Source organism: Oncorhynchus mykiss, chromosome 10 (genome assembly GCF_013265735.2).
Source record: "Oncorhynchus mykiss isolate Arlee chromosome 10, USDA_OmykA_1.1, whole genome shotgun sequence".
NCBI classification, from domain to species: Eukaryota; Metazoa; Chordata; class Actinopteri; order Salmoniformes; family Salmonidae; genus Oncorhynchus; species Oncorhynchus mykiss.
Window position 1 is genome coordinate 9,242,025 of NC_048574.1, and position 27,738 is coordinate 9,269,762.

A 27,738-nucleotide genomic window follows, 5' to 3' on the forward strand; every position below is an offset into this window, starting at 1 on the left:
GTTTGTTTACACAGGGGTTAGAGAAAGGTTTATTTACACAGGGGTTAGAGAAAGGTTTATTTACACAGGGGTTAGAGAAAGGTTTGTTTACACAGGGGCTAGAGAAAGGTTTGTTTACACAGGGGCTAGAGAAAGGTTTGTTTACACAGGGGCTAGAGAAAGGTTTATTTACACAGGGGCTAGAGAAAGGTTTGTTTACACAGGGGTTAGAGAAAGGTTTGTTTACACAGGGGCTAGAGAAAGATTTATTTACACAGGGGTTAGAGAAAGGTTTATTTACACAGGGGTTAGAGAAAGGTTTGTTTACACAGGGGCTAGAGAAAGGTTTGTTTACACAGGGGTTAGAGAAAGGTTTGTTTACACAGGGGCTAGAGAAAGGTTTATTTACACAGGGGCTAGAGAAAGGTTTGTTTACACAGGGGTTAGAGAAAGGTTTGTTTACACAGGGGCTAGAGAAAGATTTATTTACACAGGGGTTAGAGAAAGGTTTATTTACACAGGGGTTAGAGAAAGGTTTGTTTACACAGGGGCTAGAGAAAGGTTTGTTTACACAGGGGTTAGAGAAAGGTTTGTTTACACAGGGGTTAGAGAAAGATTTATTTACACAGGTGTCCATTATAAGGCTTGCAGTGTGACAATCTTAATATCAGATTTCCTTCCTGGTCACTTCTGAGACCGTTGTGCCCAGGAGTTTGGGACAAGTGATCTCACCTTCAGTCTGTGTGTAGGATCAGCCCCATGGGACAGCAGCAGCTCCACCACGGCCAGGTGGCCCCCGGCACAGGCTAGAGACACTACTGTGTGATCATTGTTGGCCGTCGCCCTGTTCACATTAGCTCCTGGTGGAGGGAGAGAGACCAAGAACAGGGTCAATCTGAGGCCATATGGAAAACAACAGCAACCCTATAACGTTTATATACTCTACTGTTTCTGATCTGATGAGCCACGCGGCTCAAGCTACAACGTGTCAGATGTCTGGTGTGTGTGGTTTTGTGTGGCGTTGCTACACAGTGAAGGAGCAGAAGCACACCTTTGCTGATTAGGAACTGTACAGTACAGAGGTGGCCCGCTCTAACGGCTTTCATTAGAGGGGTCCTGCCCCCCTCCGATTCATGCTCCTGTAAGACAAACAGAGACAGGAGTGTGTAACGTGCACAAGTAGAAACAGAGAGCCTATTCAAGCAGCGACGTATCCAGCATCTACACAACACAGAGACAGCGTCACAAATGGAACCCTATTCCCTATATAGTGCACTACTTTAGACCAGAGCCCTATAGGGACCCTATTCCCTATATAGTGCACAACTTTAGACCAGAGCCCTATAGGGACCCTATATAGTGCACTACTTTTGATCAGAGTCCTATAGGGACCCTATTCCCTATATAGTGCACTACTTTAGATCAGAGCCTTATGGGCGCCAGTCAAAAGTAGTGCACTAGAAAACAAATAGGGTGCCATTCAAGAAGCCCACACACACTTATGCAAACGTGTGAACAACTCAACTACAAAAAAAGAAAATAGGTCTGTGCATGGACATGAAGTGTGTTTCTCCAGAGGGGGAGGTCTCACCAGGTCAGCCCCCGTCTGCAGCAGCACGTCAGCCACGTCTGTGTGTCCGTTCTCACAGGCGTAGGTCAGCGCCGTGTCCCCCGTCGCCGTGGTGGCGTGGACATTGGCTCCTGGGGACAAGAGCACAGGTGTCAAATTACACACAGAGGGTGTAACAACTACAAACTTCAAATATAAAATGTGGGTTTTTGGGAATAACCGAGTCAATTTCAATAATTTATGAAATGATGATCAAAATCCAATTTTATTTTAATTGTTGATTTTTAAAAATTGTCACATGCGCCGAAAACAACAGGTGTGGTGGACCTTAGTGAACTGCTTACTTACGAGCCCCTAACCAACAATACAGTTTTAAAAAATATATATGGATAAGAATAATAAATGAAAAGGGTAACAAGTAATTAAAGAGCAGAAGTAATAACAATAGCGAGACTATATACAGGGGATGGGGTACCGGTACAGAGTCAATGTGCGGGGAGGACCGGTTGGTGGAGTTTGTTTTGAGACAGACAGAGAGGCTGTCCAGAGGGGAGTGGTTCTGCTCACCAGCAGCCAGCAGGTACTTGACCAGCTCCAGGTGTCCCTCCTGTGCAGCCTCCATGAGAGGCGTGGAGCAGCCCAGCTCGATGTCGGCCCCGGCCTTGATGAGGAAGTCGGCCACCTCCAGGAAGCCCCCGCAGCAGGCCAGCGTCAGGGCTGTCTCCTGGGTCTCCTCCGTCTGAGCGTTGATGTTGGCACCTGCAGACCACACAGACAACAGAGGGAGGATTCAAGATGGTTCAGCTGGGAACACACTTTAAAAACAGTACTAAACCTACTCCCATCTTGTCCCTTCGGCATCAACCCAATTAGATCATGAGCTCAAAACTCAAAATATTATCATGTGACTTCATTACATTCCTTCCAGTAACCAGAAGGTTGCTGGATCGAATCCCAGAGCTGACAGGGTGAAAATCTGCCGTCCTGCCCCTGAGCAAGGCATTTAACCCACTGTTCCCCGGGCTTCGAACGCCATCAGATGGCGATTATGGCAACCCCCCTCCCCCCAGGGCACCTCTGATTCAGAGGGGTTGGGTTAAATGCGGAAGACACATTTCAGTTGGACAACTGACTAGGTATCCCCCCCCCCCTTTCATTCAGTTGGACAACTGACTAGGTATCCTCCCTTCCATTCAGTTGGACAACTGACTAGGTATCCTCCCTTCCATTCAGTTGGACAACTGACTAGGTATCCTCCCTTTCATTCAGTTGGACAACTGACTAGGTATCCTCCCTTCCATTCAGTTGGACAACTGACTAGGTATCCTCCCTTTCATTCAGTTGGACAACTGACTAGGTATCCTCCCTTCCATTCAGTTGGACAACTGACTAGGTATCCCCCCTTTCATTCAGTTGGACAACTGACTAGGTATCCCCCCTTTCATTCAGTTGGACAACTGACTAGGTATCCCCCCTTTCATTCAGTTGGACAACTGACCAGGTATCCCCCCTTTCATTCAGTTGGACAACTGACTAGGTATCCCCCCTTCCATTCAGTTGGACAACTGACTAGGTATCCTCCCTTCCATTCAGTTGGACAACTGACTAGGTATCCTCCCTTCCATTCAGTTGGACAACTGACTAGGTATCCTCCCTTCCATTCAGTTGGACAACTGACTAGGTATCCTCCCTTCCATTCAGTTGGACAACTGACTAGGTATCCTCCCTTCCATTCAGTTGGACAACTGACTAGGTATCCTCCCTTCCATTCAGTTGGACAACTGACTAGGTATCCTCCCTTTCATTCAGTTGGACAACTGACTAGGTATCCTCCCTTCCATTCAGTTGGACAACTGACTAGGTATCCCCCCTTTCATTCAGTTGGACAACTGACTAGGTATCCCCCCTTTCATTCAGTTGGACAACTGACTAGGTATCCCCCCTTTCATTCAGTTGGACAACTGACTAGGTATCCCCCCCCCCCCCCCTTTCATTCAGTTGGACAACTGACCAGGTATCCCCCCTTCATTCAGTTGGACAACTGACTAGGTATCCCCCCTTTCATTCAGTTGGACAACTGACTAGGTATCCCCCCTTTCATTCAGTTGGACAACTGACTAGGTATCCCCCCTTTCATTCAGTTGGACAACTGACTAGGTATCCCCCCCCCCCCCCCTTTCATTCAGTTGGACAACTGACCAGGTATCCCCCCTTCATTCAGTTGGACAACTGACTAGGTATCCCCCCTTTCATTCAGTTGGACAACTGACTAGGTATCCCCCCTTTCATTCAGTTGGACAACTGACTAGGTATCCCCCCCCCCCCCCCTTTCATTCAGTTGGACAACTGACCAGGTATCCCCCCTTCATTCAGTTGGACAACTGACTAGGTATCCCCCCTTTCATTCAGTTGGACAACTGACTAGGTATCCCCCCTTTCATTCAGTTGGACAACTGACTAGGTATCCCCCCTTCCATTCAGTTGGACAACTGACTAGGTATCCCCCCTTTCATTCAGTTGGACAACTGACTAGGTATCCCCCCTTTCATTCAGTTGGACAACTGACTAGGTATCCCCCCTTCCATTCAGTTGGACAACTGACTAGGTATCCTCCCTTCCATTCAGTTGGACAACTGACTAGGTATCCTCCCTTCCATTCAGTTGGACAACTGACTAGGTATCCCCCCTTCCATTCAGTTGGACAACTGACTAGGTATCCTCCCTTCCATTCAGTTGGACAACTGACTAGGTATCCTCCCTTCCATTCAGTTGGACAACTGACTAGGTATCCTCCCTTCCATTCAGTTGGACAACTGACTAGGTATCCTCCCTTTCATTCAGTTGGACAACTGACTAGGTATCCTCCCTTTCATTCAGTTGGACAACTGACTAGGTATCCTCCCTTCGCCTTTCATTACATTAAAAAAAAGGAGAAAAAAAATATTTTTGTATTTACACAAAGCTGGAGGCTCAATATAGTAGGGAGAACCTATCTACTGGGAACACTAGTTTCATTCAAACCAGAGAGCAAGAGAAGGCCATACCTTGTGCCAAAAGCAGCGCCACCATCTCCTCGTGGCCCTCTCGTGCAGCTTCCATGAGGGGGGTGTATCCCTCATCGTTAACCTCCTCCAGGTTGGCGCCCCTCTCCATCAGCAGGGCAGCAAGCTCTACATGGCCCCCACAGGCCGCCAGCGTCAGCGGAGACTCGAAAGAGTCAGCGGGCATGTTGACCTGCGCCTCGCTGTCCAACAGCAACCGCGCCACCTCCACATGCCCATCCTGAAGAGGGGCAGAGGAACAGGAGACCTCATCGGTCATACTGCACCTTCAATTTAATAGTGTGTGCGTCTCTGTGTGCGTCTCTGTGTGCGTCTCTGTGTGCGTCTCACCATACAAGCCTCCATGAGTGCTGTGTGCATCTCGTCGGTCTTGTGCTCCTGGTCAGCCCCCGCCTCTAACAGGAAGCGCACCATGTCCAGGTGCCCTGTGTGTGGTGACAAGAGGGGGAAAAACGCTCTGGGTGCTTCATCCCTACAATTACATTTCCTGTTTCACACACTGGTTTGTCAACATAAGTGGATCACTTGAGTCACTGATTTCTGGATAAAGACCTCTGATCTCTCCGGTGCACGGCTAAAGGGTTCATTGTCCAGGACGTACCTTTGTAGCAGGCCAGCGTAAGAGCACTTTCCTTGAACTCGTTGGAGTGTGTGTTGATACCAGCCCCGTACTCCAGGAGCACCCGGGCCACCTCCACGTGACCCGCGCTCGCCGCCTCCATCAGGGGGGTGTGGCCGTTCTCGTTGTGGTCCTCGATGTTGGCGCCTTCCTTCAGCAGCACCTTCACCACGTCCAGGAAGCCGCCCGCACACGCGTACGTCAGCGCCGTGTTACCTGACGGGGACAGAGTTGTCCGTGTTTTAGGGAAGTAGATGTGATTGGTTTCTGGTCTCGGTCACAGCACCTAGTGGTGTTTGACGTGTGTGTGTGTGTTCACCTGTGGAGGACTGCGCGTTGACGTCAGCCCCGTGTACCAGCAGCAGTTTGACGATGTCTACGTAGCCGCCGCTGGCTGCGGCCATGAGGGCCGTGATGTCACCCTTGATGCCCCGATCTTCAACGTTAGCGTGCATGGCCAGCAAGACCTGCAGGAGGACACACGTCGGTCGGGGGGTTTTAAAAACAGACATCCAAACAACCACAAAGGATCAGGTTTTGGCTCTGCAACATTTGGATATACAACTACATTTGCTTACCGAACTGGATGGAAACTATGACAGAAAGGCAGAACAATGTTAGCAGTATACTGTGAGTGGCTAAAGGTCAGTGTGTGTGTGTGTGTGTGTGTGTGTGTGTGTTCGCTATACCTGTGCAAGTTCATAGTAACCAGCAGAGCAGGCTAGGCAGAGCAGACTCTCTCCCTCCTCTGTGTGTTCGTTGACGCTCCTCCCCTCATCCAGCAGCTTCCTCACAGCGTTGACGTCCCCGTCGGAGCACGCCTCCGCCAAGCTACGGCTGAAAATAACCAGACTGCTACAATTACTGGGACTGTGGCTGCGCAGACCAAAGCATCAATAGGATGAACGGAGTTGTCACAATTCACGCAGTATTTATTTAAATCGATATAATTTGTACATTTAGATTTAGCTACAATATCAGACATTGTAAGAAGATGGAGCCCCAGGAACCACCACATGTGGATCTCTGTTAATTTTTTTTTAAATATTTCTAACAGCGTCTGTCTTCCCCCTTTTCTGGATTTATTATATTATTTCACACCTTTTTGTCTCTTTGTCTACAAAACATTATCTGGGCTGCATGTGATTGAACAAGTCATTGGAAACATGTCCTCCGTTCGTTACCTTCCTTGTAGACAGAATAAAACGTTTTTTGGGGGGGCCAGATTACTATTAATGTAATCTGTAAACCAACTAATACATTAAACGTGCTCATTTTCAATAGCCGATAGAAGAAACAAGGAAACTGAAAAAAGTTATTTCAACCTGATAATAATTAATTTTCACTCAGGACTGAGCAGTACATTTCATGAACGGCCTTTGACCCAATATGGCACCTTAAAGCTTTTCAGTAAAACAGTGATCAAGTCAGAGAACAGTAGAGACAAAACGCATCTTCTATGAATCATGGGCGTTATTCAGAGCATCAGCTAGCTGCCACTGGACTTAAAAATCAACCACAGTCTTAATACAAAGGCCAGGAGAAAGGACAGCTGAAGTTAAGATTCATTCTGTGCGATGTCCTATCGATTCACGTTTTCAGGTGTATCAGATATCCGTGGAAGCAGGCAGAAATTCGGCCAGTATGACGTAGCATTGAGAAAGTCTCCCTCACGACACTGGAAATTAATAGGCATGCCTTTTACACTGTGAAAACATCACACAAATCAAATACATTTTTAAATTGGTCGCAAACACATATTTAGCAGTTGTTATAGCGGGTGCAGTGAAATGCTTGCGTTCCTAGCTTCAACGTTGCAGTAATAAAGCGTCAGATTTCAATACTGGCCGATGTCATAACGCAGGAGGGTGTCTTCTCTAGAAATGAGCCATTGATAATAGTTTTGCAATATAACAACCTCCAGAAATGTGTAATTTAACAGAGGTCCTAACACATCTCCCTTATTGGTCTGCCTCTTCAGTCCAGGGTGCTTTTCATGGTACCGTTGCAAATATCAGACTCCACTCTGCAGGGTGAACACGGTGAGATTGTAGACTCCTAAATTGATAGTGCAGTTTGTTTTAGGCAATTTTACAGCTAACTACTGTAGCTACTTCACATGCCGTTATTGACTTTGCTATTATTGTGCGTAGTTATGTTTGCAAACTAGCTACCTTAAGGCGATAGTTGCTGGGAGAAACCCATCTCGAGCAAAATAAACATCTGCATGCTTCCTAACTTTCTCCTTGTTTCTAGGTGGAGTCCTTCATATTAGACCAGGAAGACCTGGACAACCCCATGCTAAAGACGGCCCAGCGAGACCATTGTATTGCGGGTTTTGTAGTCGACTTGAACTGCAACAGATCGGCGCAACTTTTTTTTCCACGCGTCGCTACCAACATTATTAAAACGACAAAATTAAACATTTGTAACACTGTAAATTATAGGAATAAGATTTTGTTCCCCTTTTAAAAGATTCTCACCTAAGGAATTGTCAGATGTTCACGCGAACTTGAAGAAAGCACAACAAGTCGAAAGGAAACATATGGCCTAGACAAGACTGGTGTGAGGGAGGATCCCTGAATATGGTGTAGTGCACTTAACGTTTAGACTTAGCGCAGAGGGGATACATACTTGTCTGCCTGGCTGGCGTTGAGTGTGTTTTCGGCCCTCATGCGTGTGAGAGCGGCGGCGGCCTCGTCCAGCGCACAGCTCACGGACGACGTCAAGCGGCGTAGCACCTCTGGATCTGCGAAGGCTTTTCCATCGGTGGTGGACAGTTTACCAATACCTTCAGACGCACACACACACACACAGCAGCATACACACACAGCAGCATACACACGCAACACACACACACGCAACACACACACACGCAACACACAATTAAACTATGCAACAAGGTGTAAAGAGAACAAACACATTGTCTGGATTATCAAGTTGTGAACACAGCGTTGAGGAAACATATCAAAGGGGGGGGGGGGGGGCGGGACCTAATCACATGACTGAGTAAGTGGGCGTATTAACGATTAATGGAAGAGAATCTGATGATCGGCCAACATTGAAGCTTAAGAACAGAAGCAACAGAGTCCAGTATTAGTAGCGGTATGCAAAAAACCACTGCATGCGCCACATGATTGGTTACATAGATGTTAAAATGTACACACACACACAATCACACAGTTGCACACAGACAACGATAGATGGGAGGCAGACATGCACACAGTTACACACAGACAACGATAGATGGGAGGCAGACATGCACACAGTTGCACACAGACAACGATAGATGGGAGGCAGACATGCACACAGTTGCACACAGACAACGATAGATGGGAGGCAGACATGCACACAGTTGCACACAGACAACGATAGATGGGAGGCAGACATGCACAGAAGCAGTGTACTAAAGGTTGAGTCATGACGGAAGCTGTTGCTGCTCTATCGAAATCCATTGCTCATGTTAATCTTCCCCGTGGTGCCCCCGCGAGCCTAGCTACCTACCATCTCATGTGCTGCGCTAGCCTGTACCAACTCCCCATACACTGACTGACTGGCTGGGACCTGGCTAACACACTGCATGTCTTCCTGATGCACACCACACCATCCATCCATCCCACAGGTTCATGCGCATCAAATTAGACGCAAAGACTTCTTTCATTGTTTCAGAAAGCTTTTTAGTTTCTCTAAAGAGGCAGCAGTGAGGCACTAACTATACAGACCAAGGCTAAGTGCTTTGACGGGCTGGTTCAGCTTAGCTCAACAGAGGCCTGAGCGAGAGTTGTAGCCGGTTTGATAATTGCCTTGCAACACTTAGCCTGTGAGCACCCTGCAGTCAAATTTACTGATCACTGTAATTGATCAGTGTTACCCCACCCCCTCCCCCATAGACAATCCAACATGGGAAGTAGGTGGACGACAGAAACCAAAACACAACCACATGCAAAGCAGGGTAAACGCAGGCTGTAGTGCTTCTACACCTGCATTGCTTGCCGTTTGGGGGTTTTAGGCTGAGGGTTTCTGTACGGCACTTTGAGAGATCAGTTGATGTACGAAGGGTTTTAGAAATACATTTGATTTGTAGTGCAGCATCTATTTTGAGCACTTGCGTTTGTTACGCAGGTATTTCTCCCTGGCAACGTGCCATCTCTACACACCTACGAGGTCATGTCCCAGCACAGTGGTAGGAACAGAAACACCAGACACAGGCCTGACAACGTCAGAAAAGTATGTAAGTACAAACTAAATTGTAGGCCTTAATTAAGCATTGATACTAAATTGGGCGGAGTTTCAAGCAGGTTTCAGCATTCAAAGTCCCAAAAGGGCAGCAGTCCTATTTGATAAAGAGAACAGGACTGAAGCGGCCGTAGCATGTAACATCTTCGTAATTTAAAAGTGATCAATCAAGTGCATTCAAAATAAATTAAAATTAAAATAAAGTAACAGGTGAAGGGTTCACACCACTACGATACGTACCGGCTGCTTCCAACAGAGCCTCCAATCTGGCTTGTGTTTCTGGGTCCACTGTTCTGAGATCAGCTCCGTCGGCAGCGCTGGACAGGAGCAGCTCTGATGCCGTCTTTAGCATGGGGTTGTCCAGGTCTTCCTGGTCTAATATGAAGGACTCCACCTAGAAACAAGGAGAAAGATGAGAAAGTTAGGAAGCATGCTGATGTTTATTTTGCTCGAGATAGTTGCTGGGAGAAACCCATCGCCTTAAGGAGTCATTGTAATATATATATTTTTTATACATATCAGCTTATGAGAACAATAGTGGTTCCTATTACACAGTGCTTTATACAACAGGCGGGTCTAATCCCGAATGCTGATTGGTTAAAACCACATTACAGCCGGTGCCTATTCCACGAGTTACCACCAGCTAAATATGACTTTAAAAAAGCCTATTTACTCTGTTCCATCTGACTGCGCTATCCACCGTCTCATCAGCCCAGCCAGGCAATTTATAAACTTAATCTCCACCATCAAAAAGGCATCTAGACGTTCTCACATTTCCTTTAGACTAACATATAGTTTAACAGCGGAGATTTGAATAAACCTTGCTGTCTTTCTCCGACATTTGCAACATTGTTTCAATATTCAAATTCGATCGCCGGCTGTCGCATAGTAATGAAAGTGAAGGCAGCTTTTCTCAGCCGGTCGAAATCAAGAATCAGTATAATTTTTTATGGATATACAGTGCCTTGCAAAAGTGTTCATCCCCCTTGGCGTTGTTCATATTTTGTTGCATTACAACCTGTAATTTAAATAGACATGTATTTGTAATTCATGTAACGGACATACACAAAATAGCCCAAATTGGTGAAGTGAACTGAAAAATAAATGACCTGTTTCAAAAAGTTCAACCAAAAAAAAAAAACGTAAAAGTGGTGAGTGATTATGTATTCACCCCCTTTGCTATGAGGCCCCTAAATGAGATCATATATATATATATATATATATATATATATATATATATATATATATATATATATATATATATATATATATAGTGCCTTGCGAAAGTATTCGGCCCCCTTGAACTTTGCGACCTTTTGCCACATTTCAGGCTTCAAACATAAAGATATAAAACTGTATTTTTTTGTGAAGAATCAACAACAAGTGGGACACAATCATGAAGTGGAACGACATTTATTGGATATTTCAAACTTTAACAATTCAAAAACTGAAAAATTGGGCGTGCGAAATTATTCAGCCCCTTTACTTTCAGTGCAGCAAACTCTCTCCAGAAGTTCAGTGAGGATCTCTGAATGATCCAATGTTGACCTAAATGACTAATGATGATAAATACAATCCACCTGTGTGTAATCAAGTCTCCGTATAAATGCACCTGCACTGTGATAGTCTCAGAGGTCCGTTAAAAGCGCAGAGAGCATCATGAAGAACAAGGAACACACCAGGCAGGTCCGAGATACTGTTGTGAAGAAGTTTAAAGCCGGATTTGGATACAAAAAGATTTCCCAAGCTTTAAACATCCCAAGGAGCACTGTGCAAGCGATAATATTGAAATGGAAGGAGTATCAGACCACTGCAAATCTACCAAGACCTGGCCGTCCCTCTAAACTTTCAGCTCATACAAGGAGAAGACTGATCAGAGATGCAGCCAAGAGGCCCATGATCACTCTGGATGAACTGCAGAGATCTACAGCTGAGGTGGGAGACTCTGTCCATAGGACAACAATCAGTCGTATATTGCACAAATCTGGCCTTTATGGAAGAGTGGCAAGAAGAAAGCCATTTCTTAAAGATATCCATAAAAAGTGTAGTTTAAAGTTTGCCACAAGCCACCTGGGAGACACACCAAACATGTGGAAGAAGGTGCTCTGGTCAGATGAAACCAAAATTGAACTTTTTGGCAACAATGCAAAACGTTATGTTTGGCGTAAAAGCAACACAGCTGAACACACCATCCTCACTGTCAAACATGGTGGTGGCAGCATACAGTTGAAGTTGGAAGTTTACATACACTTAAGTTGGAGTCATTAAAACTCGTTTTTCAACCACTCCACAAATGTCTTGTTAACAAACTAGTTTTGGCAAGTCGGTTAGAACATCTACTGTGTGCATGACACAAGTCATTTTTCCAACAATTGTTTACAGACATATTATTTCACTGTATCACAATTCCAGTGGGTCAAAAGTTAAAATACACTAAGTTGACTGTGCCTTTAAACAGCTTGGAAAATTACTGAAAATGATGTCATGGCTTTAGAAGCTTCTGATAAATTATGTCAAGTAGTCTGAGTCAATTGGAGGTGTACCTGTGGATGTATTTCAAGTAGAGGTCGACCGATTATGATTTTTTTCAACGCAGATACCGATTATTGGAGGACCAAAAACGCCAATACCGATTAATCGTACGATTTTTTAATTTGTAATAATGACAATTACAACAATAATGAATGAACACTTATTTTAACTTAATATAAAACATGAATAAAATCAATTTAGCCTCAAATAAATAATGAAACATGTTCAATTTGGTTAAAATAATGCAAAAACAAGGTGTTGGAGAAGTAATATGTGCCATGTAAAAATATGTGCCATGTAAAAAAGCTAACGTTTGAGTTCCTTGTTCAGAACATATGAAAGCTGGTGGTTCCTTTTAACATGAGACTTCAATATTCCAAGGTAAGAGGTTTTAGGTTGTAGTTAATATAGTATTTATAGGACTATTTCTCTCTATACCATTTGTATTTCATATACCTTTGACTATTGGATGTTCTTATAGGCACTATAGTATTGCCAGTGTAACAGTATTGCTTCCGTTCCCCTCCTTGCCCATACCTGGGCTCGAACCAGGAACACAGACAACAGTCACACTAAGTATCGTTACCCATCGCTCCACAAAAGCCGCCAAGGGGAATAACTACTCCAAATCTAAAAGCGAGTGACGTTTGAAACAGTATTAGCGCACACCCAGCTAACTAGCTAGCCATTTCACATTGGTTACACCAGCCATTAGGCTGATAGGCTTGAAGTCAAACAGCGCTGTGCTTGCGAAGAGCTGCTGGCAAAACGCACGAAAGTGCTGTTTGAATGAATGATTATGGGCCTGTTGCTGCTCAGTCAGACTGCTCTATCAAACCAGACAAACATAATAACACAGAAATACGAGCCTTTGGTCATTAATATGATAGAATCCGGAAACTATCATTTCGAAAACAAAACGTTTATTCTTTCAGTGAAATACGGAATCGTTCCGTATTTTATCTAACGGGTGGCATCCCTAAGTCTATATATTATTGTTACGTTGCACAACCTTCAATGTTATGTCATAATTACCTAAAATTCTGGCAAATTAGTTCGCAATGAGCCAGGCGGCCCAAACTGTTGCATATACCCTGACTCTGTGTGCAATGAATGCAAGAGAAATGACAATTTCACCTGGTTAATATTGCCTGCTAAACTGGATCAGTAGTTATAACTAGTGATAATTATTGATTGTTTTTTATAAGAAGTTTAATGCTAGCTAGCAATTTACCTTGCTTCTACTACATTCACGTAACAGGCAGGCTACTCGTGGAGTGCAATGGTTAGAGCGTTGGACTAGTTAACTGTGCGGTTGCAAGATTGGAACCCCTGAGCTGACAAGGTGAAAATCTGTCGTTTTGCCCATGAACAAGGCAGTTAACCCACAGTTCACAGGAAGTCATTGAAAATAAGAATGTGTTCTTAACAGACTTGCCTAGTTAAATAAAAAAGGTATACATTTGTATTTTATTTTTATAAATACAAAAATAATAAATCGGAAATTGCCGCCCAAAAATACCGATTTCCGATTGTTATTAAAACTTGAAATCGGCCCTAATTAATCTGCCATTCCGATTAAGTTGTCGACCTCTAATTTCAAGGCCTACCTTCAAACTCAGTGTCTCTTTGCTTGACATCATGGGAAAATCAAAAGAAATCAGCCAAGAAAATTGGGAAAATTGTAGACCTCGACAAGTCTGGTTCATCCTTGGGAGCAATTTCCAAACGCCTGAAGGTACCATGATCATCTGTACAAACAATAGTACGCAAGTATTAACACCATGGGACAACGTCAGATGAGAGAGATGAACGTATTTGGAGAAAAGTGCAAATCAATCCCAGAACACCAAAGGACCTTGTGAAGATGCTGGAGGAAACAGGTACAAAAGTATCTATATCCACAGTAAAACGAGCCCTATAAATCGACATTACCTGAAAGGCCGCTCAGCAAGGAAGCCACTGCTCCAAAACTGCCATAAAAAAGCCAGACTACGGTTTGCAAGTGTACATGGGGACAAAGATAGAACATTTCTCCAAAAAGTACAATTTTTGTTTCATCAGACCAGAGAACTGTTTGGCCATAATGACCATCATTGTGTTTGGAGGGAAAAAGGGCAGTTGCAAGCCGAAGAACACCATCCAAACCGTGAACCACGGGGGTGGCAGCATCATGTTGTGGGGGTGCTTTGCTGCAGGAGGGACTGGTGCACTTCACAAAATAGATGGCATTATCAGTCAGGAAGTTAAAGTTTGGTCGCAAATGGGTCTTCCAAATGGACAATGACCCCAAGCATACTTCCAAAGTTGTGGCAAAATGGCCTAAGGACAACAAAGTCAAGGTATTGGAGTGGCCATCACAAAGCCCTGACCTCAATCCTATAGAACATTTGTGGGCATTACTGAAAAAGCTTGTGCGAGCAAAGAGGCCTACAAACCTGACTCAGTTACACCAGCTCTGTCAGGAGGAATGGGCCAAAATTCACCCAACTTATTGTGGGAAGCTTGTGGAAGCCTACCCGAAACGGTTAACCAAGTTAAACAATTTAAAGGCAATGCTACCAAATACTAATTGAGTGTATGTAAACTTCTGATCCACTGGGAATGAAGAAATAAAAGCTGAAATAAATTATTCTCTCTACTATTATTCTGACATTTCACATTCTTAAAATAAAGTGGTGATCCTAACTGACCTAAGACAGGGAATTATTACTAGGATTAAATATCAGGAATTGTGAAAAACTGAGTTTAAATGTATTTGGCTAAGGTGTATGTAAACTTCCGACTTCAACTGTACACACACCTGCTCTGAAAGGCCCCAGAATCTGCAACATCACTAAGCAAGGTGCACAACCTAGCAAGCGGCACCATGAAGACCAAGGAGCTCTCCAAACAGGTCAGGGACAAAGTTGTGGAGAAGTACAGATACCGATTTGGTTATAAAAAAATATCAGAAACTTTGAATATCCCACAGAGGACCATTAAATCCATTATTTAACAAATTGAAAGAATATGGCACCACAACAAACCTGCCAAGAGAGGTCCGACCACCAAACTCACAGACCAGGCAAGGAAGGCCTTAAAACCTTTTAAGGCTCTCTAGAATTTTTTCAACATTTTGTTAAAAATCGCGCAAAATTTCAACGTCCTGCTACTCATGCCAGGAATATAGTATATGCATATGATTAGTATGTGTGGATAGAAAACACTCTGAAGTTTCTAAAACGGGTTAAATCATGTCTGTGACTATAACAGAACGTGAATAGCAAGCGAAATCCCAAGAAAAACCTGGTCACAAAAACAAAAAAAACAGTATCCATCCGCCAGTCTCTGAATTGTCTATGGCAAGGGAAAATAGATAGATAGCGGTCAGTTTACAGTTTCTACAGCTTCCACACGATGTCACCAGTATTGGCAATTCTATTGAAGTTAATCCTTGGTGATATGAGAAATAGGCACTTCCTCTCGTCGAGTAAACAACAGGAAGTTAATGGAAGAGAGAATGTGGACCATGATTTCCAGAGTAGCTGCTATTGAATACAGATCGCCCCGTGATCAATTTGATCGATTATTAACGTGTACTAATACCTAAAGTTGGGTTACAAAAGTAGTTTGAAGTGTTTTGTCAAAGTTTATAGGCAACTTTTTTAATTTTAAAAAATGACGTTGCGTTTTGGACATTTTGGGTATACATGGACGGATTTAATCGAAAAAAAGACCCAATTGTGATGCTTATGGGACATATAGGAGTGCCAACAAAGAAGCTCGTCAAAGGTAATGAATGTTTTATATTTTATTTCTGCGTTTTGTGTAGCGCCGGCTACGCTAATTATTTTGTTTACGTCCCCTTCAGGTATTCCGGGGTGTTGCATGCTATCAGATAATAGCTTCTCATGCTTTCGCCGAAAAGCATTTTAAAAATCTGACATGTTGGCTAGATTCACAACAAGTGTAGCTTTAATTCAGTACCCTGCATGTGTGTTTTAATGAAAGTTTGAGTTTTATCGAGTACTATTAGCATTTGGCGTTGCGCACTTCCATTTCCTGTTGGCTAGGTGAGACGCTGGCATCTCACCTGGCTCTAAGAAGTTTTAATCAGAGAGGAAACAAAGAGACCAAAGATCACCCTGAAGGAGCTGCAATGCTCCACAGTGGAGATTGGAGTATCTGTCCATAGGACCACTTTAAGCTGGACACTCCACAGAGCTGGGCTTAACGGAAGAGTGCCCAGAAAAAAGCCATTGCTTAAAAAATATAAAAAATAAGCAAACACATTTGGTTTTAGCCAAAAGGCAGGTGGGAGACTGCCCAAACATATGGAAGAAGGTATTCTGGTTAGAGGAGACTAAAATTGAGCTTTTTGGCCAAAGGAAAACGCTATGTCTGGCGCAAAACTAACACCTTTCATCACCCAAAGAAAATCATCCCGACAGTGAAGGAAGGTGGTGGCAGCATCATGCTGTGGGGATGTTTTTCCATCGGCAGGGACTGGGAAACTGGTCAGAATTGAAGGATGGTGCTAAATACAGGGAGATTCTTGATGGAAACCTGCTTCAGTCTTCCAGAGATTTGAGACTGGGATGGAGGTTCACCTTCCAGCAGGACAATGACCCTAAGCATACTGCTAAAGCAACACTCAAGTGGTTTAAGGGAAAAGTTTAAATGTCTTGGAATGGCCAAGTCAAAGTCCAGACCACAATCCAATTGAGAATCTGTGGTATGACATAAAGACTGCTTTACACCAGCAGAACCCATCCAACTTGAAGGAGCTGGAGCAGTTTTGCCTTAAAGAACGGGCAAAAATCCCAGTGGCTACATGTGCCAAGCTTAGAGACATAACCCAAGATACTTGCAGCTGCAATTGCTGAATAGTTATGAAGTTAAGTTTAATTTCTTGTTTGTTTCAAAATAACAAATATTTTGGATCTTCAAAGTGGTAGGCATGTTGGGTAAATCAAATGATACAGCCTGGAATAAAAGGCAATGAAATAGGAAACATGCCAAGGGGAAAAATAGTTTCACAGGCCACTGTACATACAGTACAAGTCAAAATGTTGGACACACCTACTCATTCAAGAGGTTCTTGCTGTTTTTATTAATGGTCTACAATGTAAAATAATATTGAAGACATCAAAACTATGAAATAATACACACAGAATAATGTAGAAACCAAAAAGTGTTCAAATATTTTAGATTCGTCAAAGTAACCACCCTTTGCCTTGATGACAGAGTCGCACACCCTTGGCATTCTCTCAACCAGCTTCATGAGGCAGTCACCTGGAATGTATTTCAATTAACGTGTGCCTTGTTAAAAGTTAATTTGTGGAATTTCTTGCCTTCTTAATGTGTTTGAGCTAATCAGTTGTGTTGTGACAAGGTTGTGACAGTCCATTACCTTAAGACATGAAGGTCAGTCAATCTGGATAATGTCAAGAACTTTTAAAAGTTTCTTCAAGTGCAGTCGCAAAAACCATCAAGCGCTATGATGAAACTGGCTGTCATGAGGACCACCACAGGAAAGAAAGATCCAGAGTTACCTCTGCTGCAGAGGATAAGTTCATTAGTTAACTGCACCTCAGATTGCAGTCCAAGTAAATGCTTCAGAGTGTTAAAGTAACAGACATATCTCAACATCAACTGTTCAGGAGAGACTGCATGAAATCAGACCTTCATGGTCAAATTGCTGCAAAGAAACGACTAAAGGACACAAATAAGAAGAAGAGACTTGCTTGGGCCAAGAAACAAGAGCAATGGACATTAGACTGGTGGAAATCTGTCCTTTGGTCTAATGAGTCCAAATTAGAGATTTGTGTTTCCAACAGCTGTGTCTTTGTGAGACGCAGAGTAGATGAACGGATGGTTTCCGCAAGTGTGGTTCCCGTCATGCCTATTTACTATCCAGGTGAAAGCTATGATCCTTTGAGGTCACATGTTAAATTCGCTTCAAAGTCAGTGTAGATGAGGAGACGGATTTTTAAGCCTCGAGACCATTGAGCCATGGTTTGTGTATGTGTGCCATTCAGAGGCTGAATGGGCAAGACAAAAGATTTGCCTTTGAACGGGGTATGGTAGCAGGTGACAGGTGCACCAGTTTGTGTCAAGAACTGCAACGCTGCTGGGTTTTTCCACACAACATTTTGTGTGTATGAAGAATGATTTGATTTGTCCAACACCCAAAAGACATCCAGAAAACTTGGACAACCTTGGGAAGCATTGGACTCAACGAGGGACAGCATTCCTGTGGAATGCTTTCAACACCATGTGGAGTCCATGGCAACGAATTGAGGCTGTTCTGAGGGCAAAAGGGAGGGGTGCAACGCAATAGTAGGAAGGTGTTCCTAATGTTTTGTACACTGTACGCTGGTAAAACGTTGACATTTTTTTTTGCATATTCTGACAGAGGCATGGGCAGGACCATTTTGTGACAACACATGCAGGTATAGCCTAGTAATTGGCACGAGGGCACCAGTGACAAAGTTTTTTTTAAATCCCTAAGCTCCATCCCCTCTAGCATGTTGCCAGGAGACAGAGCTGGACAGTGCTTAGGCCCTGAGCCTTGGTTGAATTACATTAAGCGCCAAGATGAGCTGATCAGCACGTTTCCCCTACTCTCTCTCTGTACCTGCCTTATGGCCCACAGGGAAGGACTTCCTGCACTGGACAGGACACTGAGCAAGCTGTCCAACCATGTGAGGGTCTTCAGTGCAGAAGAGCACCAGAGTGTGCCAATACATTCCAGCCATCACCGTCGGTCACTATCCAGGGACAGAGCGGTGTGTTGGATCACGGGAATAACAGTAGACTAAAAGCTGTACATGAAGCAAATCTGTTTACTAAGACGGACGTACCCAACCGTACAATATCCAACAATGTTCTTTACAGACCGGACGACTAACAACTCTATAGCTGCCCGATATCAGCAAGCGTCACCGGCACAAATGGACCTGAGGCTGTGCCAAAAGAACTGACCCGATGACCTGAACCGAGGGTGTGATCAGCAACTCTCCGTTTTCATTTTTCTTTGAGAAAGAGAGAGAAAAAAAAAAGACTGCGGTGAATGTAATTGAAACCATACCCGGGGTATTTCTCTGTGCTGAGGGTGCGGAATGGCTGGGAATGTTGTGCTCTGTGCTCCAGCTGAGGGGAGCGTCTGTCGTCTCGGGGGTGTGTCTTTTACCCCTACCTACAGTGCATTCTGAAAGTATTCAGACCCCTCGACTTTTCACCCATTTTGTTAAGTTACAGCCTTATTCTAAAAATAGGAATTTATCTTTCTTTCCCCCAATCTACACACAACACCCCATAAAGACAAAGGTATTAAATGTATAAAATATATTAAAAACTGAAATATCACATTAACATAAGTATTCACATTTACATATATATTATTCAAAGTAACCACCCTTGGCATTGATGACAGCTATGCACAGTTGGAATTCTCTCCACCAGCTTCATGAGGAATGCTTTTCCAACAGTCTTGAAGGAGTTCCTACATATGCTGAGCACTCATTTGCTGATTTTCCTTCACTCTGCGGTCCAACTCATCCCAAACCATCTCAATTGGGTTGAGGTCAGGTGATTGTGGAAGACAGGTCATCTAATGCAGCACTCTCAGTCAAATAGCCCTTACACAGCCTGGAAGTGTGTTGGGTCATTGACCTGTTGAAAAACAAATAATAGTTCCACTAAGCCCAACCCAGATGGGACGGCGTATCGCTGCAGAATGCTGTGGTAGCTATGCTGGTTAAGTGTCCCTTGAATTCTAAATAAATCACAGACAGTGTCACCAGCAAAGCACCCCCACACCACTTCCTCCATGCTTCACAGTGGGAACCACACATGGTGAGATCATCCGTTCACCTACTCTGCGTCTCACAAAGACACAGCGGTTGGAACAAAAAAAAACACAAATTTGGACTCATCAGACCAAAGGACAGATTTCTACCGGTCTAATGTCCATTGTTTGTGTTTCTTGGCCCAAGCAAGTCTCTTCTTATTATTGGTGTCCTTTAGTAGTGGTTTCTTTGCAGCAATTTGACCATGAAGGCCTGATTTCACACAGTCTCCTCTGAACAGTTAATTTTGAGATGTGTGTTACTTTAACTCTGAAGCATTTATTAGTTCAGTTAACTAATGAAAGTATCCTCTGCAGCATAGTTCACTCTGGGTCTTCCTTTCCTGTGGTGGTCCTTGAGAGCCAGTTTCATCATAGCGCTTGATGGTTTTTGAACTGCACTTGGTGTAACTGAGTCAGATTACTTTAAGACATGAAGGTCAGTCAATGATGGACTGTCATTTCTCTTTGCTTATTTGAGCTGTTCTTGCCATAATATGGACTTGGTCTTTTACCAAATAGGGCTATATTCTGTATACTACCCCTACCTTGTCACAACACAACGCATTAAAGAAGATTTAAATTCCACAAACTTTTAACAAGGCACACCTGTTATGTGAAATGCTTTCCAGGTGACTACCTCATGAAGCTGGTTGAGAGAATGCCATGAGTGTGAAAAGTTGTCAAGGCAAAGGGTGGCTACTTACACAAATCTCAAATATTATTTTGATTTGTTTCACACTTTATTGCTTACTACATGATTCCATGTGTTATTTCATAGTTTTGATATATTCAGTATCATTCTACAATGAAGAAAATAGTACAAATAAAGAAACTGCGTCAGGGTTCACCTAGGGGTCATGATTGGGGCTGTACAAATGTTTGATGTATTAGAATAATTGATTATGCTTATGTTATATTAATAGCAGGGGAGGGGTTATATAGACTCTCTCTCAAAGATGTGTGACAGACAGAACTCTTAAGGGGAGTGTGGGAGATAAGAGACTACTCAGGACATTCCACAATAAATCAACTTTGGGGAGGTGACATTTATTGCCTAGCTTTAATAACACTGAAACGGTTTTGTATAGCTATGGATGCAGGGTTTGGGTCTCAGGAGTAAAAAGGTAATGACGTAGTCAGTGACATCACTAAGGCGGGAATGAACCAATGATTGACAAGGAAGGACGTAAGGAATGAACCCTAACAAAACCATGGAATGAGTAGGTGTGTCCAAACTTCACTGGTACTGTATATATTTACATATACAGATTGTAAATATTGCAGACAATTGCATTGATGGAAGATACAATCTGTGCTATTAAAGGTGATCTACCCCACCTCCCCAATAAATAAAAAAAAACTCAGTACTTTGTTGAAGCACCTTTGGCAGCGATTACAGCATCGAATCTTCTTGGGTATGATGCTACAAGCTTGACAACTGTATTTGGGGAGTTTCTCCCATTCTTCTCTGCAGATCCTCTCAAGCTCGGTCAGGTTGGATGGGGAGCGTTTCTGCACAGCTATTTTCAGGTCACTCCAGAGATGTTCGATTGGGTTCAAGTCCAGGTTCTTGCTGGACCACTCAAGGACATTCAGAGACTTGGCCAGAAGACACTCCTGCATTGTCTTGGCTGTGTGTTTAGGGTCATTGTCCTGTTGGAAGGTGCTCCTTCACCCCAGTCGGGTGTCCTAAGTGCTGTGGAGCAAGTTTTTAATCAAGGATCTCTGTACTTTGCTTCGTTCATCTTTCCCTCGATCCTGACTAGTCTACCAGTCCCTGCCACTGAAAAACATCCCCACAGCATAATGCCTCCACCACCATGCTTCACCGTAGGGATGGTGCCAGGTTTCCTCCAGACGTGACACTTGGCATTCAGGCCAAAGAGTTCAATCTTGGTTTCATCACACCAGAGAATCTTGTTTCTCATGGTCAGAGTCATTTGGGTACCTTTTGGCAAACTCCAAGAGGGCTGTCATGTGCCTTTTACTGAGAAGTGGCTTCGTCTGGCCACTCTACCATAAAGGCCTGATTGGTGGACTGCTGCAGAGATGGTTGTCCTTCTGGAAGGTTCTGCCATCTCCACAGAGGAACTCTGGAGCTCTGTCAGAGTGATCTGTCATCTCCCTGACCAAGGCCCTTCTCCCCTGATTGCTCAGTTTGGCCAGGCGGCCAGCTCTAGGAAAAGTCTACGAGGTTCCAAATAGCTTCCATTTAAGAATGATGGAGGCCAGTGTGTTCTTGGGGACCTTCAATGCAGCGGTACCCTTCCCCAGATCTGTGCAGACACAATCCTCTCAGAGCTCTATGGACATTTCCTTGGACCTCATGGCTTGGTTTTTGCTCTGACATGCACTGTCAACTGTGGGACCTTATCTAGACAGTTGTGTGCCTTTCCAAATAATGTCCAATCAATTGAATTTGCCACAGGTAGACTCCAATCAAGTTGTAGAAACATCAAGGATGATAAATGGAAACAGAATGCACCTGACCTCAATTTTCAGTCTCATAGCAAAGAGTCTGAATACTTATGTAAATAAAGTTTTTTTTAATTTTTTTAATACATTTGCAAACATTTCTAAACCTGTTTTTGCTTTGTCATTATGGGGTGTTGTGTGTAGATTGATTATAAAACAATATATTCCATCCATTTTAGAACAAGGCTGTAACATAAAATATGGAAAAGGGGGTTTGAATACTTTCCGAACGCTGTGTATGTACATATCTACCTCAATTACCTCGTACCCCTGCACCGACTCTGTAGTCCCTGGATAAATATATAAAAATGTTATTTTACTATTTATTGACTGTATTTATTCCTCATGTCACCATTTCTATTTTTTTTTTTTTTTTAAATATACAGTGGGGAGCACAAATATTTGATACACTGCCGATTTTGCAGGTTCCTACTTACAAAGCATGTAGAGGTCTGTAATTTTTTTTATCATAGTTACACTTCAACTGAGAGATGGAATCTAAAACAAAAATCTAGAAAATCACATTGTATGATTTGTAAGTAATTAATTTGCATGACATAAGTATTTGATACATCAGAAAAGCAGAACTTAATATTTGGTACAGAAACCTGTGTTTGCGATTACAGAGATCATACGTTTCCTGTAGTTCTTGACCAGGTTTGCACACACTGCAGCAGGGATTTTGGCCCACTCCTTCATACAGATTTTCTCCACGTCCTTCAGGTTTCGGGGCTGTCGCTGGGCAATACGGACTTTCAGCTCCCTCCAAAGATTTTCTATTGGGTTCAGGTCTGGAAACTGGCTAGGCCACTCCAGGACCTTGAGATGCTTCTTATGGAGCCACTCCTTAGTTTCCCTGGCTGTGTGTTTCACACATGTCATGCTGTAAGACCCAGCCACGACCCATCTTCAATGCTCTTACTGAGGGAAGGAGGTTGTTGGCCAAGATCTCGCGATACATGGCCCCATCCATCCTCCCCTCAATATGGTGCAGTCGTCCTGTCCCCTTTGCAGAAAAGCATCCCCAAAGAATGATGTTTCCACCTCCATGCTTCACGGTTGGGATGGTGTTCTTGGGGTTGTACTCATCCTTCTTCTTCCTCCAAACATTGCGAGTGGAGTTTAGACCAAAAAGCTCTATTTTTGTCTCATCAGACCACATGACCTTCTCCCATTCCTCCTCTGGATCATCCAGATGGTCACTGGCAAACTTCAGACGGGCCTGGACATGCGCTGGCTTGAGCAGGGGGACCTTGCGTGCGCTGCAGGAATTTAATCCATGACGGCGTAGTGTGTTACTAATGGTTTTCTTTGAGACTGTGGTCCCAGCTCTCTTCGGGTCATTGACCAGGTCCTGCTGTGTAGTTCTATGCTGATCCCTCACCTTCCTCATGATCATTGATGCCCCACGAGGTGATATCTTACATGGAGCCCCAGACCGAGGGTGATTGACCGTCATCTTGAATTTCTTCCATTTTCTTATAATTGCTCCAACAGTTGTTGCCTTCTCACCAAGCTGCTTGCCTATTGTCCTGTCGCCCATCCCAGCCTTGTGCAGGTCTACAATTTTAGCCATGATGTCCTTACACAGCTCTCTGGTCTTGGCCATTGTGGAGAGGTTGGAGTCTGTTTGATTGAGTGTGTGGACAGGTGTCTTTTATACAGGTAACGAGTTCAAACAGGTGCAGTTAATACAGGTAATGAGTGGAGAACAGGAGGGCTTCTTAAAAAAAAAAAAAAACAGGTCTGTGAGAGCCGGAATTCTTACTGGTTGGTAGGTGTTCAAATACTTGTCACGCAATAAAATGCTAATTAATTACTTAAAAATCATACAATGTGATTTTCTGGATTTTTGTTTTAGATTCCGTCTCTCACAGTTGAAGTGTACCTATGATTAAAAATTACAGACCTCTACATGCTTTGTAAGTAGGAAAACCTGCAAAATTGGCAGTGTATCAAATACTTGTTCTCCCCACTGTACATATCTTTACGTCTGCATTGTTGGAAAATTACATTTCACTGTTAGTCTAGACCTGTTATTTACGAAGCATGTGACAAATACAATTTTATTTGTGCGTACATCTCAGGGTGTGTCTGACCAAGAGGCCACATAAACAAGTAACTGATTACCTCATCCACGCATCTGTCTACGTACGTGTGTGTGTGTGAGACAGACCCTGATGCAGGGCGGGACGGAGAAAGAGATGGAGCCTGTAAATGATCTTACGTTCTACATTACACTTAGGCGGGTAATGCTGGTGAGGGCGGGAAACTAAAATCATAGAATGCCTTATTAAAAACAGATCATGTGAAGATCATTAATACTTGTCATGAAACATGACATCATTGCTCCCTACAAACTAGCTAGTTTCTTTGGTCAAATCCCACTTCTGCCAAAATGTCCTGCACTTCTGAGACCTCTCAGCTGGAGCACAATGAGGAAAATTAAAATGACATTCCACCACTAAACTGACTTTTCATTCCTAATCTTGTAAACTAAGATTGTTAGTTACAATATTTAAGAATATATTCTCACTAAGGGCAGTCAAGCATCTATCATCATGTCACCAGAATAAGACCCTCAATATGTATTGAAAAGGAGCACCAAGCTCATCACTGTGTACTTTGACCATCCTGTGAAGTTCTTCATTAGCCTATAAAACTGCATGGTTTCCCCAAGTCGTAGTGGAAGAACCACACACCACATTATCGTGTGACTCCAAGTTTATTTTTGATATGATGGCTATTATATAAAACATTTGCGCATGAGGGCGTTTCAACCGCCATTCCTGCAATAATTTTACTGACACAAAAACATCCCACCGTGTCAAACGAACAGCATTTATAAAATTTTACCGAAACTTCCTGTTTCCATCACAGCGACCGTGAAGTGGATAGAAACGTGGTTAGTTGCACACAATCATGGTATTTGGCACATTACACCGCCTCTCCTTCCAGTTCTCTGCTGCCAATGACTGGAACGAACTACAAAAATCTCTGAAACTGGAAACACTTATCTCCCTCACTAGCTTTAAGCACCAACTGTCAGAGCAGCTCACAGATTACTGCACCTGTACATATCCCACCTATAATTTAGCCCAAACAACTACCTCTTTCACTACTGTATTTAATTTATTTATTTATTTTGCTCCTTTGCACCCCATTATTTTTATTTCTACTTTGCACATTCTTCCATTGCAAATCTACCATTCCAGTGTTTTACTTGCTATATTATATTTACTTTGCCACCATGGCCTTTTTTTGCCTTTACCTCCCTTATCTCACCTCATATATAGACTTGTTTATACTGTATGTTTTGTTTATTCCATGTGTAACTCTGTGTTGTTGTTTGTGTCGAACTGCTTTGCTTTATCTTGGCCAGGTCGCAATTGTAAATGAGAACTTGTTCTCAACTTGCCTACCTGGTTAAATAAAGGTGAAATAAAATAAAAATGAAATAAATTATTTTGCTCTACAATTACCCCGGTACATCTAATCTCTGACTTGCCCCCCCCCCCCCCCCCCCATGTGAACCTCATGACAAAGAAAATATAAACTAGTACAGTACACTGTGACAAGCCTTTACCTGAAAGTCAAAGTCCACAAAAACACATACATAAATAACAATGAGGGGGAAGACTTACGGCAGCAATAACTTCTGTTGTACATGGCACCGATAACTAAGCATCTCCTGTCCAATAGTCGACCCCTGACCCTCAGCCACACACACACACACACACTCACATTACTGAGCTGCTACAGTATTTAAACCTTCAAATGGAAATATGTTTGCCTAATAGATTCACAGGGAATTAACGACAAACATCCTGTGGTCAAGGGGCCTTGAATAATCCCAGTCAATCTGCCGTCACTCCAACACAAACAGGGAAGGAAGCCCTCAAAGTGTCACTGAATCATCAGTGTTTTCTTACTATTCATTATTTTGACATAGAAATCTGTATGGGGTTGGGTTACTGATAAAGTGTCACGTTGTCTATAGTGCATTTGACCTAAAAATCATTATCAAATCACTAACCTAATTCACGCAACATGCCGTTGTGCAAGAGAATGTGATCCGGTATTAAAGTATAAAACAAAATGACCAGCTGTGAGATGAGCCAGAATTTGCATAACCTTTACATGCGTGTGCAAAACCTTCACTAGCAGCACAGTGGACCCCTCTTGGATATTGGAACATTTGAACTGTTACCTAAATGTTGTACCGCTTTGTACTTACAAAACATGCTGTGGTAAAATCTACAGATCAATACCAATGTCAAGTTGGGTCAAGCTCCATCTCTGAAAGAGGAAGTGACAGTTGGATCATTGTGGAGTGGACCACTACACTTCTGGCTCACCAGCATGGCTTTCATTGTGGAGTGGACCCCTATACTTCTGTCTCACCAGCCTGGCTTTCACCCAGTCTCATTCACATGACTACAGCAATCAAGGCTGATTCTCCCCACAAAGTAGGCATGTAATTTAGCAGACGCACTTATCCAGAGCGACTTACAGGAGCAATTAGGGTTAAGTGCCTTGCTCAGACAGATTTTTCACCTAGTCGGCTCAAGGATTCAAACCAGCAACCTTTCTGTTACTGGCCCGGCGCTTCTAACCGCTAGGCTACCTGCAGCCGACAACACCATGACCAACTTTACAACAACCACCAGGAGCTGTGCATGTTAGACATACCTCTTCCTGTTGTTCTGTTGAGAACATTCTGGAATGAACATCACATCTCAAAAGCATAGCACACATACATTCTGAGTTGTGGGGAACCCTATAAGCAACTGTACTGTATGAATGCATTCTTTTGAATAAAAATAAATATTAGGAGCAGGACGATACCAGTATCGCGATACTCGTTAGTATCGTAGCAATGCAACAAAATATGGATTTAACTTCTTTATGAAAACAGCCCTAATGTTGAAAACAATTATTTTGTCATCCAGATTCACATTTATTTTCCAAGCTATAGCAACCAATATTTCACATGCAGCAGGTTTTTAAAGGACCTAAGAGTTTGGGCTGCTTCGTGTATTCATTTTTGCCCTGGAAAAAAGTATTACATTGTCACAGCCCTAATAAACAGCTTGTGTGGCCGCCAGGGCCTTTAAATGGCTGCCTGATCTAAGAACGCAGACTAATGGTGAGTCTACCTGGGGCAGTGCTAGTAACTATACCCCGCTGACCCCTCCCCCTCTATTACACCCCTTAATTCAAACCAAAATACCAACAACCCAAGGGGAGGAAGTGAGCTATGCAAGGCAACAGACACCCTTGTCCTGCAGACAGAAATGTGTTGCGATGATGTGCGTGTCTCTACACTGTTCTGACATCACCTATTTTCATAGGTGAAGTCAATTAAAATCGTTAGGATCCCTTTAATTAACAGCTAATTTCAAAATGTATTTCTCAAACATTTCTG

The 27,738-nt window shown here is 43.3% G+C and overlaps 1 protein-coding gene across 6 annotated transcripts in view; it reads right to left on the bottom strand.

The window, feature by feature from the left end:
• LOC110533409 (ankyrin repeat and KH domain-containing protein 1-like) overlaps window positions 1–27,738 on the bottom strand; it is a 47,813-nt gene that overhangs the window by 18,457 nt on the left and 1,618 nt on the right. For 4 of the 6 annotated variants that reach the window (XM_036989634.1, XM_036989636.1, XM_036989633.1 and 1 more), the window contains exons 2-12: window positions 9,707–9,860; window positions 7,865–8,021; window positions 5,920–6,082; window positions 5,550–5,697; window positions 5,213–5,446; window positions 4,942–5,036; window positions 4,594–4,831; window positions 2,117–2,308; window positions 1,571–1,680; window positions 1,031–1,118; window positions 712–839 (exon numbers count right to left, since the gene is read on the bottom strand). In XM_036989634.1, coding sequence (XP_036845529.1) covers window positions 712–839; window positions 1,031–1,118; window positions 1,571–1,680; window positions 2,117–2,308; window positions 4,594–4,831; window positions 4,942–5,036; window positions 5,213–5,446; window positions 5,550–5,697; window positions 5,920–6,082; window positions 7,865–8,021; window positions 9,707–9,860 — 1,707 coding nt within the window. The remainder of the gene's footprint in view (window positions 1–711; window positions 840–1,030; window positions 1,119–1,570; window positions 1,681–2,116; window positions 2,309–4,593; window positions 4,832–4,941; window positions 5,037–5,212; window positions 5,447–5,549; window positions 5,698–5,919; window positions 6,083–7,864; window positions 8,022–9,706; window positions 9,861–27,738) is intronic. The other 2 variants (XM_036989635.1, XM_036989638.1) reach the window with 1 other exon arrangement.